The sequence below is a fragment of the Maniola jurtina genome, chromosome Z (assembly GCF_905333055.1).
Source record: "Maniola jurtina chromosome Z, ilManJurt1.1, whole genome shotgun sequence".
NCBI classification, from domain to species: Eukaryota; Metazoa; Arthropoda; class Insecta; order Lepidoptera; family Nymphalidae; genus Maniola; species Maniola jurtina.
The window spans coordinates 9,976,687-9,994,415 of record NC_060058.1 but is presented as its reverse complement, the minus strand read 5'-3'; the positions used below and the strand labels follow the sequence as shown (position 1 = coordinate 9,994,415).

Genomic DNA, 17,729 nt, shown 5'->3' with positions numbered 1-17,729 from the left:
ATGCCTTTACGAATTCAATTTTTTACGAATAACTGTTTCCTAATTACCAAATAATAGTTTATTTCGACTTATTTAATATTTAGCAGATGCCTGCGACTTTGTTCACGTGGATTTCAGTTTTTAAAAAGCGGTGATAGTCTAGTGGTTAAGACGTCGGCATTTGGATGGTCCGGGGTCCGATCCCTGGTACGCAACTCTAACTTTGCAGAGTTATTCGCATTTTAAGCAACTATAAATATCACAGAAAATAAGGGCTAGTTCGATGCCCACTACTTGAAATAGGAATTTAATGGAATGTATAATTAATACGGTTTTCCCAGCCAAGATTCAAGATACTGCATCTACGAAGCTACGAACGATTGTAGACATGTCGTAGAACTGTAGAAGCTTAAACAAGATAAAGTTTAAAATTAAAACCCGACTGCAATCGTCTTAATAAACGCTGAAATATTATAGTAAATTTGTCGCTTGGTATATTTTAATATTGTAGTAGATTTATATTTATGAACTCAAAATTTTCTCCTCTTTCATTTGACATCCCACTCGATAAAAACAAAAAAAATTTGGAGACCACCACTTTTTTTTATATAACATCCGTTAGGTCAACAAATCGATTGACATCTCATTCATCAAAATCGGCCCAGTAGTTTAGGCGTTACGGTGGAACAGACAGAATCTGGATACAAACATACATACCCACATACATATTACATACATAGACTGCTAAAATCATAACCTTTCCTTTTGGCTTTGCCACAGTCGGGTAAAAAATAGCGAGCACACTAGCAGGCTTACTTAACAACAGGTTACTCACCTGTTGCTAAGCAGTTACCGTAGCCCAATGAATATTTGCAGCACCAGAGGAACCACCAATGCTTGTCTGGCTTTTCAAGAATTTGACAAATGGTACAGCAACGGTGGTCTAAATCTTAATAGACCCAATGGCCACAGGCATTACACCATACGAGGCGAAAAGCGGGAACTGGCTCTCTAGCAATCGGAACGCATGGGATGTTTTGCAGCTAAGTAGTTACGACTGGAGTGCAGTCGCAAACCAGGCGGATTCGGGATATAAACCTACTAGAAGAAGACACATTTTCCACATTATTCCATGTGGCATTAAACACAGCGACCCATAAGTGGAACCAGAGTGCCAGAGCCTCTCCACTTTTAGAGATTTCGCATTATTTGGGGGTGAAACGATTACTTATGTTGAGAGTGGTTTAATAAGGAAAAAACATAACACTGTTTGTTTATCATACGAATAACCCATCAAATGTATAAAATGACAATAGTCAGAATTCCACGGAATCAAAAATCAGACTATACAGTACTTGTCAATATTCAGCAACACAAAGGCCCTATTCCGCCACACGGCAGCACTGAGATAAAATCTGTCTTTTCATTTTATTTCTGTTTGCAGTCCGTTATATGCCTTTTCTCTTTTGTTTGTAAATAAAACCCGAGATTTTTCGTTAAAACGCCAAGAATAGGGCAGTATAATTTTAAATAAATTTAATACGTAGAGCGCTATATCAAAAATGCTATTGCAAACGTAGTGGCGACCACGGCTCATGCAACAACGCTAATTCATTATACATAAATATGTTATGCCAAATCATGAAATTAATCTAAAATCATTAGTCTAAACTAATATTTCACAGAGAAAAGATTTAATTGTTTGTTTGTAATGGATAAACTCAAAAAGCCCCAAACCGATTTTTAAAGTTCTTTCACCTCTAGAAAGCTAAATCATCAACAAACATCATGGGATATATTTTTTTTTACAAAAAAATTAGGGGTCCCTACGGAAATTGTAATAATATGAATTAAGTCGGAAAAAGTCTTCTCATCCGAGAGCTTCTATGGCGTGCGCTGCGTAAGTTACACAAAAACAAAGACCTATAGAACAAATCCAGTGGAGGGCCGGAGATTAGTTGACAAAGAAGAATTAAAGGTGATCGATGTGATTTAACGGTTGGCTTGGGTGTGAGTGATACTAAAATTTTATTTCAATTAAAACAAATAGGAAAAGTGAAGTGAAAATAATCTACCGGTATGATATAATTTGTAAATTAAGTCGGAAAAATAATTCCATCTGAAAGCTTCCGTGGCGTGCGCTGTGTAAATCAAAGACATTAATCATCCTCATGATCGACCCATCGCCGCTCCACTTCTGATCACACGACTCCTCTTAGAATTAGATGCCTATGTATAAAGAACTTATTTTTGTTTAAGCGTCCATAAATTTTAGCACACTTATTAACTATTGTTATCTCACCTGATTGCTGGAACACTTAGCACTAACACTATTTTCACAGAGACCAGTACAAAAACTTCTTTTTTTTATTGCAACATAGGCTTGCGCTTTACAACAAATATGTTTAATAAAGGGCAATGAGGACTCGTCTGAGAAAATATTATTTATTGACAGTACTTCGATATCTTGAATTTTTTACAATAAACACACACTACGAAATGTTATTTTGTGCGAACTTAATTTTCATAATAATACACAAACGATTAATGTACTAACGTAAATCTGTTAACATTGCATATTTCGAAATAAAGTTCATTTCAACAAGAAGTTTTTTACCCTTAAAATTTTTTACATAACACAAGGCTTACTAGCAGCATAGCATAAATATGAGCGTAAGGTTCATTTTTGCTTTATTAAAAACTGAGTTTTCTATATTCTTTAAAGCGAAAAACAATTCCAACGGTAGACTCACGGGAGCCAAAGTCAATGAATAAATAAATCTACTTCAACAGGTCGCGAAAGTGCGGCCGGAACGAGCGTGATGCTTACCGCAAACCGATATTACGATACACTTGTAGCAGGAGCCGAGGAGCGCTACGGAACGTCCGATATCTGCTGCGCTGAGGTGCAGTCTAACAAATAATACAGGCACACGCTTCAGGCAAGCTTGGCGTCATTTGCATAGGTAATATGACAACAGCGCAGCCTGATCCGCGCCGTGGAGTGGCTGAGGGAGTACGCGCGAGTATTAATTAGTACATTACTGTCTAGGGCGGAAATAAAGCGATTGCCGGCCGACTTGTTTGTTTGTTTGAAAAATGTCTTTATTTCCCGGTAACACAGGATAAACACAAAATCCGGCCGACTAATATTGGAAGTATGAGGCGCAGCCGAGAACTCCCCAAGTGAAAAAGTCGAGGCACCAGCCGAGCCCTTTATATTATTAAACGAGATCGTCAGTTGTTATTTCAGTCGAAACTTCTCTATAGCTTTTCTCCATCTTAATAAACAAATAATAATAACATCTTTTCTCCCATTTTCCAGGAAACATAATATACAAATGAATTCAAGAAAAAACTTAGGTGCCGCCTACATTGCAGTTTGTACAATTTACACTAAAAAGCTTTTAAACACACAAAACTTTTGAAACCGTAGATTTATCATGGAACACTTATGCCAAGCAAACTAACATGTAAAATGAGTATGACGTACCTATCGTTATGGGAACCAGCAATGAATTCCGAATTGCACAGAGATGAGTTCTAAAAGCACGATCATCCACTTGCTTACTAGCTCTCGAGAGAATGGAGATAAGAAACAAAATAAGAACCGTGAAGAAGGAAATCCACGCAAGATGGCAAAGAGAGTGGGACAGCTCGACCAAAGGTAGATGGACACACCGTCTCATTCCGAATCTGACAAAGAGACAACACGGGCGACTGTTTTGCCTATTGATACAATTTTTAACAGGGGATCCATCCTCTGTTAAAAACTGTCAAACAAGGAATCAAAACCTTAATTTGCTAATAATCCGCTAAAAAGGCAAATCTGTATGTTACAACATGCAGGATGCACTGCTAAGCGTGCAGGAAAAGTCAACCACTAAGCAAGCCCCAAGTACCCCACGCACCACCACGCAACGCTAAGTCCTATAGCAAATTAAGCTTTTGATTCCTCCCCAAGTGAAAATGTCATGGACTTCCGCAAAGTAACGGCTGCTTCTATATAATACAAAAACTGTCAAGTTGAGAGCCCATAAGTACCCAGTATTTATGGACTTCTTTGCAGGTGGAAAAAGATAACATGCTGGATGCATGTACCGCTGTGAAATTGATAGTGCTATGCACACAACACTATTATTTTGGCTATTTACTTTTGCGAATTGGGAGGAGAAAGAAAAAATTGTGAATAAATAGGAAACATAACCGTAAAAAATCTAGAACTGAAAGCAGGGAAAATAGAATGGTTGTCGCAAATCACGTAGAAAAAAATTATGATGGAAAAAGAGGTGGAGAAAAGACGGAGAAAAAGAAATACAACGAGATAAACCCGAGGCCCAATAGGTACCTACTATTGTAGTTAAAAGTTCAATTTACTTTGTTACATTTGAGGAAAGACACGACGGCTTTGCGTGAGCAAAATCAAAGTAGATGATCTGTCTAATCCATTTGTTTGCAAGTTTGCATTAAATTATGCAGAAATGCAATTAATTAGAAGGATAGATACCTACACAGAATGAATAGTCTTCCTGGGTAGAGTGGATAAGCTGTATCTAGGCAAGAGCTCTAGTTTGTTTTTGTAAATACTAATCCAGTTTTTCCGTGCTTGTAACTATATTATTATTTACTCAGTCAAGGATAGCTTAACACTCATCAGAATTTAAAGAAAGAAACAATTGAAATCCGCGCCAAAATGAATAAAATATTTCTAAACGATTATTATTTTTACCTAAAACGAATATGGCGGAAGTCGCAGCGGCTGCGCGAAAAATGAAATATGGCGAACTTACCTCTGGTTCACGGGGCCTCCATGTGTTAACAGGTGGCCTTCGCAACAAGTCCAGCGGCGTCCTACAGGTCGGGGGCGTGCGGCGACGGCGGCGGCCCGGCGACGACACGCGGTTCGGACGCCGGACACGCAAGCGCGGCCGGCCTCCTCCCCCATCGATTTTCGATGTACAACACCTAAGGCGCGGTATTTACTAATGCAGAGTACTGCCAGTTCCCCTTCCTTACAATTTTCTCAACTGAGGAAAACGCCGCATAACCTATAACGCCACCTAACCTCAGAGAGCGGCAAACTTTTGTTCGGTTTTAGGTAGGTACGTCTCATGCATCGTTGTCTTGGTTCTCAATTCTACAGAAAGGGCAAGCAGATAAGCAACCTACATGACTATTGACTACTCAAGATTTTGTTGGCTGCGGTACACAGCTAAAGCATGTCCTCTAGAAGCGGTTGGTCGAACTTTAGAAGGACGCGCGAGTGCTCGAGCATGAGCACTCGCGCATCCTACTTAAAGTTCTTTAAAACTTATTTTTGTGTAACCTACCTAAATGGACTTGTCTACGAAATCACTGAAACGTGGCGGTCGGCGAGCACTTGTCCGCGTGGATTTAGAATTTTCAAAAGTCCCTTAAGAGGACCCTGACGGTCCCCTGTCGATTACCAAGTATGATATTATTGTTGTTAAATTTCGTAGACTTTGGTTGCTTAATATAAAAGTAAGTGACGGAGAGACCTATGTTATGATTTTGTTTTGTCGTTTTTTTAGTAAGCTATGGCTGCAATATAATGATGTAGAATATTTTTGGAATAAGTTATAAAGCCCTTTCAATTGATACACCACGCGTTAGATTTTTTAAATATCATACAAAAAAATTGCGTCATAAAACTTTTAGGCCCACAACACCTGCCAGCACCCTTAAAAACTACATATATCTACATATTTACGATAGTCAAACTTGGTCCTCATATATTGCAAACGGAATATCTGCTTGAGTCTATCTGCTCTATAAAATAGCCAAACTTACTTTCTTCAAACAATCTCAATTATATCCTGTTCTTGGTGGTCCGAACTCAAAATGCAAATACCTGACGACCCTGAATAACAAAGAAAAATTAACAGTGATATAAATATTTTAAATCAGTAGACAACTTGCTTGGCGACAAGTAACAAACGTACCTATAAAGTGTAAGTCTATACAGTTCTTCCTCTATATCTGTTAAACTAGATTCTTTGCCCTCAAACCTGAATAAAAAAAAAATAACAGTGATAAAAATACTTCAAATCAGTAGACCACAACTATTTACATTGACTATATACTAGGCCAGTCATTAAAGCCAAAACCCGAAAGTAATTAGTAACTTGATAAAATTTTAGGGGGTTTTTAAAGAAGGTAAAATAACTTACCGTGTGATTTTGCAGAGTTGTGGGGTGTACGAAAAACAAGGGTAAAAAAATAGTAACACGCTGCAAATTTGGAATTAGGTTGTTCTTACCGTTTTGTAACGTGTATTTTTGCAGCGTTTTGTAACGTACGGAACATTGTTTATTATTAAAAAACAATGAAATTTGTTAAAAACAGGGGTAAAAAAAGTAGTAACATGCTACTTTATAATTAAGTTGTAAACAATGTTCCGTATGTTGCAAAACGCTGCAAATTTAATAAACGTTACAAAACGGTAAGAACAACCTTATTATAAATTTGCAGCGTGTTACTAAAAAAACCCTTTTCACTCCTTCTAAACCCTTTCCCTACACCCATAGATAACACACTATATACCCTGAGATAGATGTGCCACTGATGAATTTATTTTGTAAATTCAGCGTACCTAGTTTAAGAGATGGCGCTGCCGCTGCATTATATTTTTTACTCCCCTTGCGTACCGTCGCTAGATGGCGCCGTTTTTTTATGTACGCCCATTACGTACACGATCGCTAGATGGCGCTTATTATATTTATACTATTGTTGTAGACCGCATTGATTGCATATTGATTGATGTACACTGTAGTTTATTTTATTTGTGGATGGAAATGCTTATTCGTATTTTATGTTAGAGGGTTACCTTTAAAATAAGACAAGGCATACTATAACTACAACACGATAGTCAAGTCTTGTTAATAAGTAACTTTGAATAAGAACATACACATAAGATTTACATAATCCACAAATAATTAATAACAAACTACAAAACAAAATGAAATCAACATATTTTATAAATAAATTAAAGTAGATTCTAGAACGTAATCTTCCAATGCAAAATAAAATAAAAAAATCCTAAGTAGTTAGGTGCCTAATACCTTTATGTGAAATGAAATAATATTTATTATTTGATATGTTTATTTCCTCTTATGTTTATAGTAATAATTTAAAGCTTGTATTTTTGTCGCATTTTGAAAGTATAATAATTGAGAAATCCGAAATCCAAATCGCAAAAGTTCCAGGTTCCAGTGTGCACAGCGTTGGTCAATCGTTAAGCAATAGCAACAAGTTCCAGTATACACAGTGTTAGTCAATCGTTTATAGGAGATATCAAGTCAATAAAACAAGCACAATCCGTTAAATTTAGTCAGAGAATAGCAAAGAACACAATGAAACCACGAAGCACCCACGAACGAAAAGAAATATTTTATTTGGACGATTTGAAAAATAACGAATCGCCATATTACTTTACTCTATGACTCTCAGGTTTTTAGGTGTTATCTATGTCTATGACTAATCGTTTCACGCATACTTTATGTAAGTTCCGTTTCAAAACTGAAAAAGTGAAAAATATTTTTATGGTATCAGTAATATTTTGTTTTATTAATTATAAATAATATACTAGAATGAATAATAAGTAAATAAATTTTAGTTTATTAGTCCATGTTTATTTTTTTGCTATCATTAGCTCCATCTATCCAGCATATGTGTAAAATGATCGTCATCGTGATAAAAGTTACAGCGTACCTACAAAAATAGATGGCAGCACTTTCAATGCAAATTTTTTTCATGTGCCAATATAGGGAAGCTGCACCCCCCTGCCTACACCCCACAACGCTGCAAAATCACACGGTAAGTTATTTTACCGTGACACAAGTGACAAGGACAAGGAGTGACAAGGATTTGACACAAGTGGTGATTATACTTTTTTAGTTTGACACTTCAAATGAAAAAATAAAAATAATGCTGTCATGTATTGTAAAATAATGTAAAAATATTAATAGAATCCAAAAAAACTGCGGTGAAATTACAATTTATACATCGATGCAATTCACAGATAAGAGACTAATCTATTAATGGAATAATTTAATTTAAAATCGTATTGTAATCGTACTGTGCAAATTACACAACTTCAAATTGAAGCCTAGGGTTGTCAGAAAATAAATGGGGTAATTTTGTCTAAAAATGGGCAGTTTATTTTTCATTACATTTAGTCAAATTTATAATTTATTTTTGATGACAATCATAATATAAGTAAATAGACAAGTGTTTTGGAAGCGAGGAGGTCTGTTTTGTTAATTAAAAGATAAATTTAAATTGATATTGAAATTTATTCAAAAAAACTTATTACTAAATTGTTGTATATTTTATATTCAAATCAGGCAAAGCCTCTGCACAGCGTCTTTGTCTTTGCTTCAGCGTGACCCTGCCACCCGTTTTTCTGATAGTGAATAGCTGCTATCTCGTCAAATGTCAGTGGAAATGTATGGAATTTTACTTGACTCTAAATTTTCTTTTAAATCTATAAATGTTCAATCGCTAAGCTACAATTTTTCTTTTAAATGCCCTTACCAGTTGGATACTGTCCTGGGAAGCGGAAGATATATTTTGTGTTATCCATCAAATATAATAAGACAGATGTGGTCAAAGATGAGATGCTATACGGATTGCTAGAAGATACCAATTTTTAAAAGTACAAATTGGTATCTTCTAACAGGTCAAGGTTTCAGGTAAGTTCATAAATGTCAAAAAACACAAGACAATTAAAAAATGTACATTAGTACCAATTTTGAATAAATAACTTTGAATTTGGCTTAGAGAAAAAACCGCTACCTAAGAGCTGCTTAGTGTAATTTGGTAAGAGATCTACAATATAGGCATGTAATCTTGCCCGGTGTATTAACACCAAAGGTAGTGAATAGTCTACTAACCCTGCGAGCTACACTAAACAAAGTCGCTAACTGGTACTTGCTTGGATTATTATTAAATACTAGCTGATGCCCGCGACTTCGTTCGCGTGGATGAAGGTTTTTAAAAATCCCGTGGGAACTCTTTGATTTTCTGGGATAAAAAGTAGCCTATGTGCTAATCCAGGGTATAATCTATCTCCATTCTAAATTTCAGCCAAATCCGTCCAGTAGTTTTTGCGTGAAGGAGTAACAAACATACACACAAACACACACACACACACACACACACACACACACACACACACATACAAACTTTCGCCTTTATAATATTAGTGTGATTTTTAATGAATATAATATTGCGTGCTCGTTAAACATTACTTTCGTTTTGTCTATGTTCATCTCAAGACCTACTCGTCTGGAAGAACAGCTAAGCTCGATCAGCATTTCCTCAAGGTCCTGCAGCGATTCAGCCAATAGAACTATGTCGTCCGCAAATCGCAAGTGTGAGATATTTACGCCATTCACGTTTATACCTCGACTAAGGTCTTCAATCAGTGCGTCCTACCTGTGATGACGTATGGAGCAGAAACGTGGACACTGACAGTTGGCCTCGTCCACAAGCTAAAGGTCGCTCAGCGCGCTATGGAGCGAGCTATGTTAGGGATCACTCTCAGGGATAAAATCCGGAACGAGGAAATTCGCAGAAGAACAAAAGCGACCGACATAGCTCAAAGGATTAGCAAGCTGAAGTGGCAATGGGCAGGTCATGTCTGTCGTAGAACCGGCAGCCGATGGGGCAGACGTGTTCTGGAGTGGAGACCGCGTACCGGTAAGCGCAGTGTGGGACGACCTCCTGCCCGCTGGACCGATGACCTGAAGAAGGTGGCGGGGAGCGGGTGGATGAGGAAGGCGGAGGACCGTGTTTGGTGGCGCGCTCTTAGAAAGGCCTATGTCCAGCAGTGGACGCATACAGGCTGATGGATGGATGGATGATAATATTACGCTTTTATTTTTGACTTTTTAACTTTTTTATCTTTAACTGTCAGGACACGATTATATAGTAAATATGGTGATGGGCACCCTGTTCAGCAGAGATACCAGCACCCACAGAGAACAGCACCCTGTTCAATAGGGCTAGATACTGTAGTGAGGGCTCTATACTGCAGTAAATCAATTATTTAAAAATAGAGTAGGCAAATTTTAATACGTTGCAATTGATTTTTTTCCAGCATCGAACATCCATCGATTTGTAACTATCATAATAAAGACTAATCTTATGATATCTTATTTATAAATAATCATCGTATAAGGGAAAAACATGGAAATATGCAAATTTTCTTTTGTGAATGGTATCATTCCATAACACACACATACTCATCAATTGACAGTTACCCCTGCTTCCTTTGACTTTTCAGAGCAATCCATCCTGAGTATTTATTCATCCAAGTATCCATCCAGGTAATCTTTCATCCAAGGGAACGACATCGACTATTGATAACTTGACATGACAATCATATTATTTATTTTTATTCTTTTAACTATGATACTAATCGAACCTCATTTTAACAAAATTAACAGTGATAAAAATATTTCAAATCTGTAACCTTTCTGTAACAAATTAAAATGGTTTTATCTGAAAAACGTTGCCCTGGTTTTGGCTCCAGTCAAAAGCGATTTGGTATAATAACCGTTCATCCAAGTTTAGACCCTAGTGGTCTTTACACAATAAGACCGGATGGCTGTGACCCATGTCTTTATCACCCAAAACCAATTCATGAAATTTTTGAAGTCAACAAGAACAATAAAAGTGATAAAGACCCGTGGAAATACAAAACAGAGTTGGAAGATTGGGCGAAGAATTTAGGATATAGGAATCAAAAAGCACTGGAACACCGACGGTGGTTCAATTCAGTGTTAGGTCCAGCGTGGCACGAAGTAACTGAATTACGTAGGTATGAAGCTGCGTGTAAAAATGTAGGATTCGGAAGAACCGCTCGCTTTGTATCTTCTAAAAATATGTTGCCTGGTCCTGGAACTTATTATACAAATAGTCCATTCAAAGCTTCACCTTATGGACCACATTCTACCAGACCGACATTCGAGAGGGAGCAACCATGTCGTTTTAAGGATACCTCACCCAAGTGGTCTTTAGCACCAAACAGGTACACCATTATCGATAAAGAGAGTATTGAATTAAAACCAAAAAAAATTGTATCACTCCGTGGTCCTTATGATCTATTTACGGGAAAGCGCGATGGGAGCACAGTAAAAAATCATTTCAATACATCATCGCGAGTCGCAGCGGCGTCATGGCCCATTGCTCTAAGTAGTACCCTGGATAGTTACAATAAGTCCAACTTTGGCGTGATGAATAAAACAAACCGAAGCCACCCACATAGAGGTCGTAATATATTAGTCGATTTATCCATGTGTCTGCGTAAACCAAAAGACCCAGGGCCGGCAGATTATAACATAGATAAACAGAAGATTTTCAAACAAAACAAATGGGGATTCAATAGTAGTTACGACAAGCCCCCTGGATATCAACGAGCGGTAGTTTGGCCTGCCGTTGGAAGATACAACGTGGAAAATATTACTTGTGGCATCCCAGGTCAAGGTCATCGGCATGTGTTTCTTAGTACACAGAAAAGGACAATTGGAGCTGTTTTGCCTGAACCTATGAATTCTTTTTGATAAAATACCTGCATTAAAAAGAGCCAAATTTTCCAGTCAATCCGCCTCCTCATTACCGGACAGTCCGATATGGGATGGAATCCACTCAAACTTTATTGAAAATCCCTTATCTCTACAATCTCGTATGATACTAAGGATATGCTATAGATATTCCAATGCAACCTTTAGTAGGTACATCTGATAATATGTTGTAATGCACTTGCTATCTTGCTTGCTATAACTGCTTTATTAACATCAATTTCTAAAATATACTTAAGAGCTTCAAATACTGCTATCAATTCGGTCGTTAATTATATATTATGCTCATTGGTAACTTTGAATATTTTGTGACTAATACGATTCGGTTCATATACCTATAGCCGCACCTGCACCTGATTCACTCTTTGATCCATCAGTATAGACCTTGTAGAACCCACTGTAAGTATGATTAATCTACCGCATAACTTCACATTTTAAACTATTGATTTCGTACGCCCTCTTACATTTATTAACACACTTGAAATTATTATAATAATATCATCATATTTTACATTAGATACTGATCCATGATTTTAAAGTAAACATCTCAATTACTTTAGAAGAGTTAATAGCTTCTGTTTTGGTCTCATCATATACCAGCAAAGGTTTCTTTTAATTGAGCCAATATCTTGATTTACCTACATTATTAAGCTTATTTAAACTATTTACAATGCCATTATCACACCATGATTGTGTGATGTTGTGATAATACAATACCTATAATCTATATGCAAGATATTTCCTTCTAATCAACAATGGAGGAATACCCATTTCATTTTCCATAACGTGTACAGGTGTACTACGAATGAATCCTCCTATAATTCTAAGTGCTTGATTTTTATTCTATCAAGCTTAAACAGGTGTGTTTTAGCCGAATTATCATACAAATAACAACCAAAATCGAATCTACTACGTATTAAGATTAACGGAATGTACCTATATTCTGCGTAAATGCTTAGGATGTACCAAACCCCAACTTGATCCAGCTAATATTTTTAAAATATTTAGATATTTAGTTACTCTCTCACTAATCTCATTTAAGTGTCTCGTCCACAGATTTGTCTAACCAGATACCCTCAAATTGCTCTGTTTTCCGCTGTCTTGTAAATAAACATATTTTAGTTTTACTAGGAGAGGGTTCTAAGCCATTTGACCTCAATTTTTCCAATATTAACGGTAAATTGCATTTTGAAAATTAGTTCTTGCTAACTCTTATATAGAACAGAAAATCATCTGCATAATGACTAAAAGCTACATCTGGAATAATATTTTGTGTAATTCCTCGCGTTACTATATTAAATATTGATGGAGAAATTGGGTCACCTTGAGCTAACCCCATACTAGTCCATCTCACTATATCTGAACCTCACTTATAATCAGCCACAATTCTAAAATACCTTTCACTTGAGTAACACCATAAATATCTGCATATTTGCGAACCTACAACGATTTCATCAAGTGCTTTGACAGCTTCGTTTACAACATTATTATTATATGCTTCTTCTATATCTAAAAATAATATACGTAATGTAGGTACGTTTTTGGAAAATCCTTTTTGAATCTATGAGGTTACACGAGTAATACAGTCTAAACAAGATCGACCTCTTCCGAAGCCAGAGGTGCTTCGAGATATAATTGATATATTTCACCAAACCACTCGATGTGTATAAATTTTATATTATTATATATAATACTTATTTCATGAAATAAGTGCAATAGGTTTTAAATTATTAGTGGTTTTGGAATTGGCACAATTGTTACCTCTCGCCACTGATTCGGTATTTGGCCAGCAACAATAATGGCATTATAAACGTTGATTAACTCTATTTTCGCGTTTAAGGGCAGTAAGTTATAAATCATGGAATATGTCACTGCATCTACTCCAGGTGCCGTGTCTACCTTTTTATCCTGTCAACTCTTGTAAAGTAAAAGCTGATTCTAAAATAGTACTCCTAAAATTTAATTCTGGCATCGATGCTTATGTATAATCTGGTGGTAGCTTAGACAGTAATTTTAATTTTTGGATATCAGAGGCATACACTTTCCGTTTTTTGTATCCCTTTACCCATCATATTTTATCTCACATAAAAGGAGCGGACGTCTCCTCACAAATACTATCACACATATTTTGCCAACCAAGTGACTTATAACGACATAGGCCCCTTTTACTTTCTCGAATTTTTTTAAGATTGTCAGGTTGGATTGCGACGAATTTTTTTAAAGCTAACCTACGCTTAGCGAAAGCCTCCGATATAATATAATATAGAATCACACCTATAGGACTGGGGTTTAAATTTTGTCGTTGGACTAGTGCAAATTTTAATATGTATTTAGGTATATGTTTATTAGCAGCATCGTTTATCCTGTCTATAAAGGAATCATAACTTTCTTGTATATTTTGAACTAGTTGGTGCCCGCAGCTTCACCTGCGTGGATTTAGGTTTCTAAAAATACCGGGGGAACTTTTGATTTTCCAGGACAAAAATAGCCTATCCGTAATAGCCCGTCCCCGGGATGCAACGTATTTCTGTACCACGTAAAAAAACCGGTTGATCCTTTAAAATCTCGAGGGATTTAGGAATGCAATTCCTTACAGCACCAGGATTGAGGAGGTCAACGACAAAGTATTTAGTTGGTATAGATACCTACCTTCAATATCAATGAATTTGCAACCGACAGTTTCAAAATCTCATCAGTTTTGGTGGTCAGGTTCAGGATCAGGATTGAGGAGCTGGAATGCAAATTTTTTACGAAATAATGTCGCAAAGTTCTTCTATCGATTAAAAAAAAACTACGCAAATCGGTTCGGAAATCTCGGAGATTTCGGTATACATAGGTAGAAAAACACAACTCCCTGTTTGAAAGTGGGTTAAAAAAGTAGCCTATGCTACTCCTCTACTTGTCTGTGAAAATCCCGTCAAAATCGATTCAGCTGTTCCGAAGATTAGCCCAGTCAAATAGACAGACAGACAAAAATTTTAAAATCGCGTGATTAAGTTATGGTACTGTTCAAATAACCATATGAGCTTCATATGAGGTAATTATTTCGAAATTACAGACAGATACTTCAAATTTATTTATTAATTAAAAAAAAAAGTATAGAGTATAGATGTTTATAGGCGAGTGAAACGATTATTGAAGAGCTTTATGGTAACAATCCCAGTCAATCTTTTTAAAATTACGCTTTTCAACCAATTGTACCTTTTCCACATAATTGATAGTACGTTTAATTACTAAATGATTACTACCTAAGCTTTCTTTAGTTACCTGCCATTTAATGCTAATCGCTATATGCGAAGAAACAAAAGTCACATCTGGTGAAGTTTCTTGCAAATTATTCTGATTTAATTTAATCCTCATAGATTCTCCATCAGTAACTGTAATCAATCCAGAGTCAAGACAAGCATCCTGTAACTGGTTACCTTTAACATCACATTTATTCGCCCGATTAGTGTGGTGACCATTAAAGTCACCGGCAATTATGCTACTTTTCTTGAATTTAGAGACAATGCGCTCCTTATCAGCATGAGTAGTGCGAACAGATGGACAATATACAGAGATAATGTTTTTTAAATTATTACAGTTGAGAACCTAAATATAGACTATTTCTATTCCTACATTACTAATATCTATATTACAAGGCTTTTACGACCGTCGTCTGCTCGTGTGTAGATCCCGAGCCGGTACGTCTTTTGCCGACAAGCGTTGCGGCGGCGGTTTGTAACTGTCGTCTACCGTCTGCTAGTGTGTGGACTCAAAGCCAGTATCCGACCATTGCCGGCAGGCAAATATCGCTTTAGTGAGTGGGCTATGTAGTTTATTGTCGGCAGGCCGCCCGATAGGACTAAATACTGCAGGCGAACTGTTAATCTGTGGGGCCCTTAAGGGGCCCACTGACTAACAGTTCGCCGGCAGATATTAATCTGTCAGTTAGTCGCAAGAGACCACATACTAACAGTCTATCTGAGGATCTGTGACTGTGGTTTGTTAAAAATTCAAGTCTGTGGCACTTTTCGATACGGGCCTGTCAGTCGGCGCGTTGACCGATGTCGGCCTGACAGTCCGTAATCTCCAGTTTTATTTAAACACACACTTGCAGGTAGCCGGCCGGCGGCCTTTCGACAGTCGTCTTATGCCAGTTGATCGCCTTCAGATCTATAATTTTCAACATTGCAATATTTTTTCCAAAATGGACAACAAACCTCAATTTGTATCTACGTTCATAGAGAGCTTCCCGTGTTTATGAAAGGTGAAGGCCTGCCTGCCTGCCTGTCTGCCTGTCTACCTGCCTGCCTGCCTGCCTACCTGCCTGTCTGCCTATCTGTCTGTCTGTTTATCAGTCTGTCAAGAAACCTATAGGGTACTTCCGCCTATCGTTATCGCAAAATGTTGGAAAAAATACCCGAGTACGGAACCCTCGCGAGTCTGACTCGCACTTGGCCCGGTTTTTTTACGTAACATCACTATTACTTTATTTAACTGAGTATTTAACTGTCGACCGTCGTCTGCTAGTGTGTAGATCCCGAGACGGTACGACTTTTGTCGACAAGCGTTGCGGCGGCGGTTTGTAACTGTCGTCTACCGCCTGCTAGTGTGTGGACTCAAAGCCAGTACCCGACCATTGCCGGCAGGCAAATATCGCTTTAGTGAGTGGGCTATGTAGTTTTTTGTCGGCAGGCCGCCTGATAGGACTAAATACTGCAGGCGAACTGTTAATCTGTGGGGCCCTTTAGTTGCAAGAAATCACATATTAACAGTCTATCTGAGGATCTGGGACTGTGGTTTGTTAAAAACTTCAAGTCTGTGGCACTTTTCGATACGGGCCTGTGGCCTGTCAGTCGGCGCGTTGACAGATGTCGGCCTGACAGTCCGTAATCTCCAGTTTAATTTAAACACACATTTGCAGGTAGCCGGCCGGCGGCCTTTCGACAGTCTATATGTTATTGGTCTGTGACAGTCATCTTATGCCAGTTGATCGCCTTCAGATCTATAATTTTCAACATTGCAATATTTTTTCCAAAATGCACAGCAAACCTCAATTTGTATCTACGTTTATAGAGTTATATACAAGCTTTCCGTATTTATGGAAGGTGAAGTTCTGCCTGCCTGCCTACCTGCCTGTCTGTCTGTCTGTCTGTCAAGAAACCTATAGGGTACTTCCGCCTATCGTTATCGCAAAATGTTGGAAAAAATACCCGAGTACGGAACCCTAAGTGCGCGAATCTGACTCGCACTTGGTCCGGTTTTTTTTACGTAACATCACTATTACTTTATTTCTGAGTATTTAACTGTCGACCGTCGTCTGCTAGTGTGTAGATCCCGAGCCAGTACGACTTTTGCCGACAAGCGTTACGGCGGCGGTTTGTAACTGTCGTCTACCGCCTGCTAGTGTGTGGACTTCCAGTATCCGACCATTGCCGGCTTTAGTGAGTGGGCTATGTAGTTTTATGTCGGCAGGCGGCCCTATAGGACTGAATACTGCAGGCGAACTGTTAATCTGTGGGGCCCTTTAGTCTTGGAGTTGAAATTCAATTTTTTTTATAAGACAACTAGCTGATGTTCGCTACTTCGTTCCCGTGGATATAGGTTTTTAAAAATCCCGTGGGAACTCATTGATTTTTCGGGATAAAAAGAAGCCTATATGTTGATCCAGGGTACAATCTATTTCGCGTTTATGTAAAAAAGAGCCTATGTTACTCCTTGATAAATCCTCTACTTGTCTGTGAAAGTCCCGTCAAAATAGATTGAGCCGTTTCGAAGATTAGCCCGTTCAAACAGGCAGCCGCCCAAAAATTTTAAAAACGTGTGATTCAGATAATTGAATCCACCATGATAACTGAATAACCATATCATAATACATATATAGTTCAAATAACCATATTATGATACTAGCTGAAGCCCGCAGCTTCGCCCGCGTGGATTTAGGTTTCTAAAAATCCCGTGAGAACTTTTAGTTAACCAGGACAAAAATAATCTATCCGTAATACTAATAGCCCGTCCCCGGGATGCAACTTGTTTCTGAACCACGTAAAACATTTAAACGGATGATCCTTTAAAAATCCCGAGGGATCACCAGGATTTAGGAATGCAATTCCTTACAGCATCAGGGTTGAGGAGTTGGGTTTCCGACAGTTTCTAAATCCC

General features: G+C 37.7%; 2 protein-coding genes and 2 long non-coding RNA genes across 4 annotated transcripts in view; 2 read left to right on the top strand and 2 right to left on the bottom strand.

The window, feature by feature from the left end:
- Positions 1 to 4,849, bottom strand: part of LOC123880405 (zinc finger protein SNAI2-like) — a 19,322-nt gene extending 14,473 nt beyond the window's left edge. The window contains exon 1 of the mRNA XM_045928518.1: positions 4,770 to 4,849. The gene's annotated coding sequence lies outside the window, so the exon portion shown is untranslated. The remainder of the gene's footprint in view (positions 1 to 4,769) is intronic.
- Positions 1 to 17,729, top strand: part of LOC123880410 — a 23,894-nt gene extending 6,165 nt beyond the window's left edge. The window contains exons 2-3 of the long non-coding RNA XR_006799237.1: positions 398 to 402; positions 17,718 to 17,729. This is a non-coding gene — a long non-coding RNA (uncharacterized LOC123880410). The remainder of the gene's footprint in view (positions 1 to 397; positions 403 to 17,717) is intronic.
- On the bottom strand, positions 7,084 to 7,783 carry LOC123880411. Its single transcript, XR_006799238.1, has 2 exons — positions 7,711 to 7,783; positions 7,084 to 7,518 (listed from the first exon to the last, which is right to left on the bottom strand). It is a non-coding gene; the product is annotated as an uncharacterized LOC123880411 (long non-coding RNA).
- Positions 10,247 to 11,818, top strand: LOC123880406 (lymphocyte expansion molecule-like). Its single transcript, XM_045928520.1, has one exon. The coding sequence runs from the start codon at positions 10,497 to 10,499 to the stop codon at positions 11,565 to 11,567; it is 1,071 nt and encodes a 356-aa protein (XP_045784476.1). The 5' UTR covers positions 10,247 to 10,496; the 3' UTR covers positions 11,568 to 11,818.

What these genes read in the sequence shown, in the direction of transcription:
- LOC123880406 (XM_045928520.1), top strand. Translation starts at nt 10,497, where the DNA reads ATGGTTTTATCTGAAAAACGTTGCCCTGGTTTTGGCTCCAGTCAAAAG.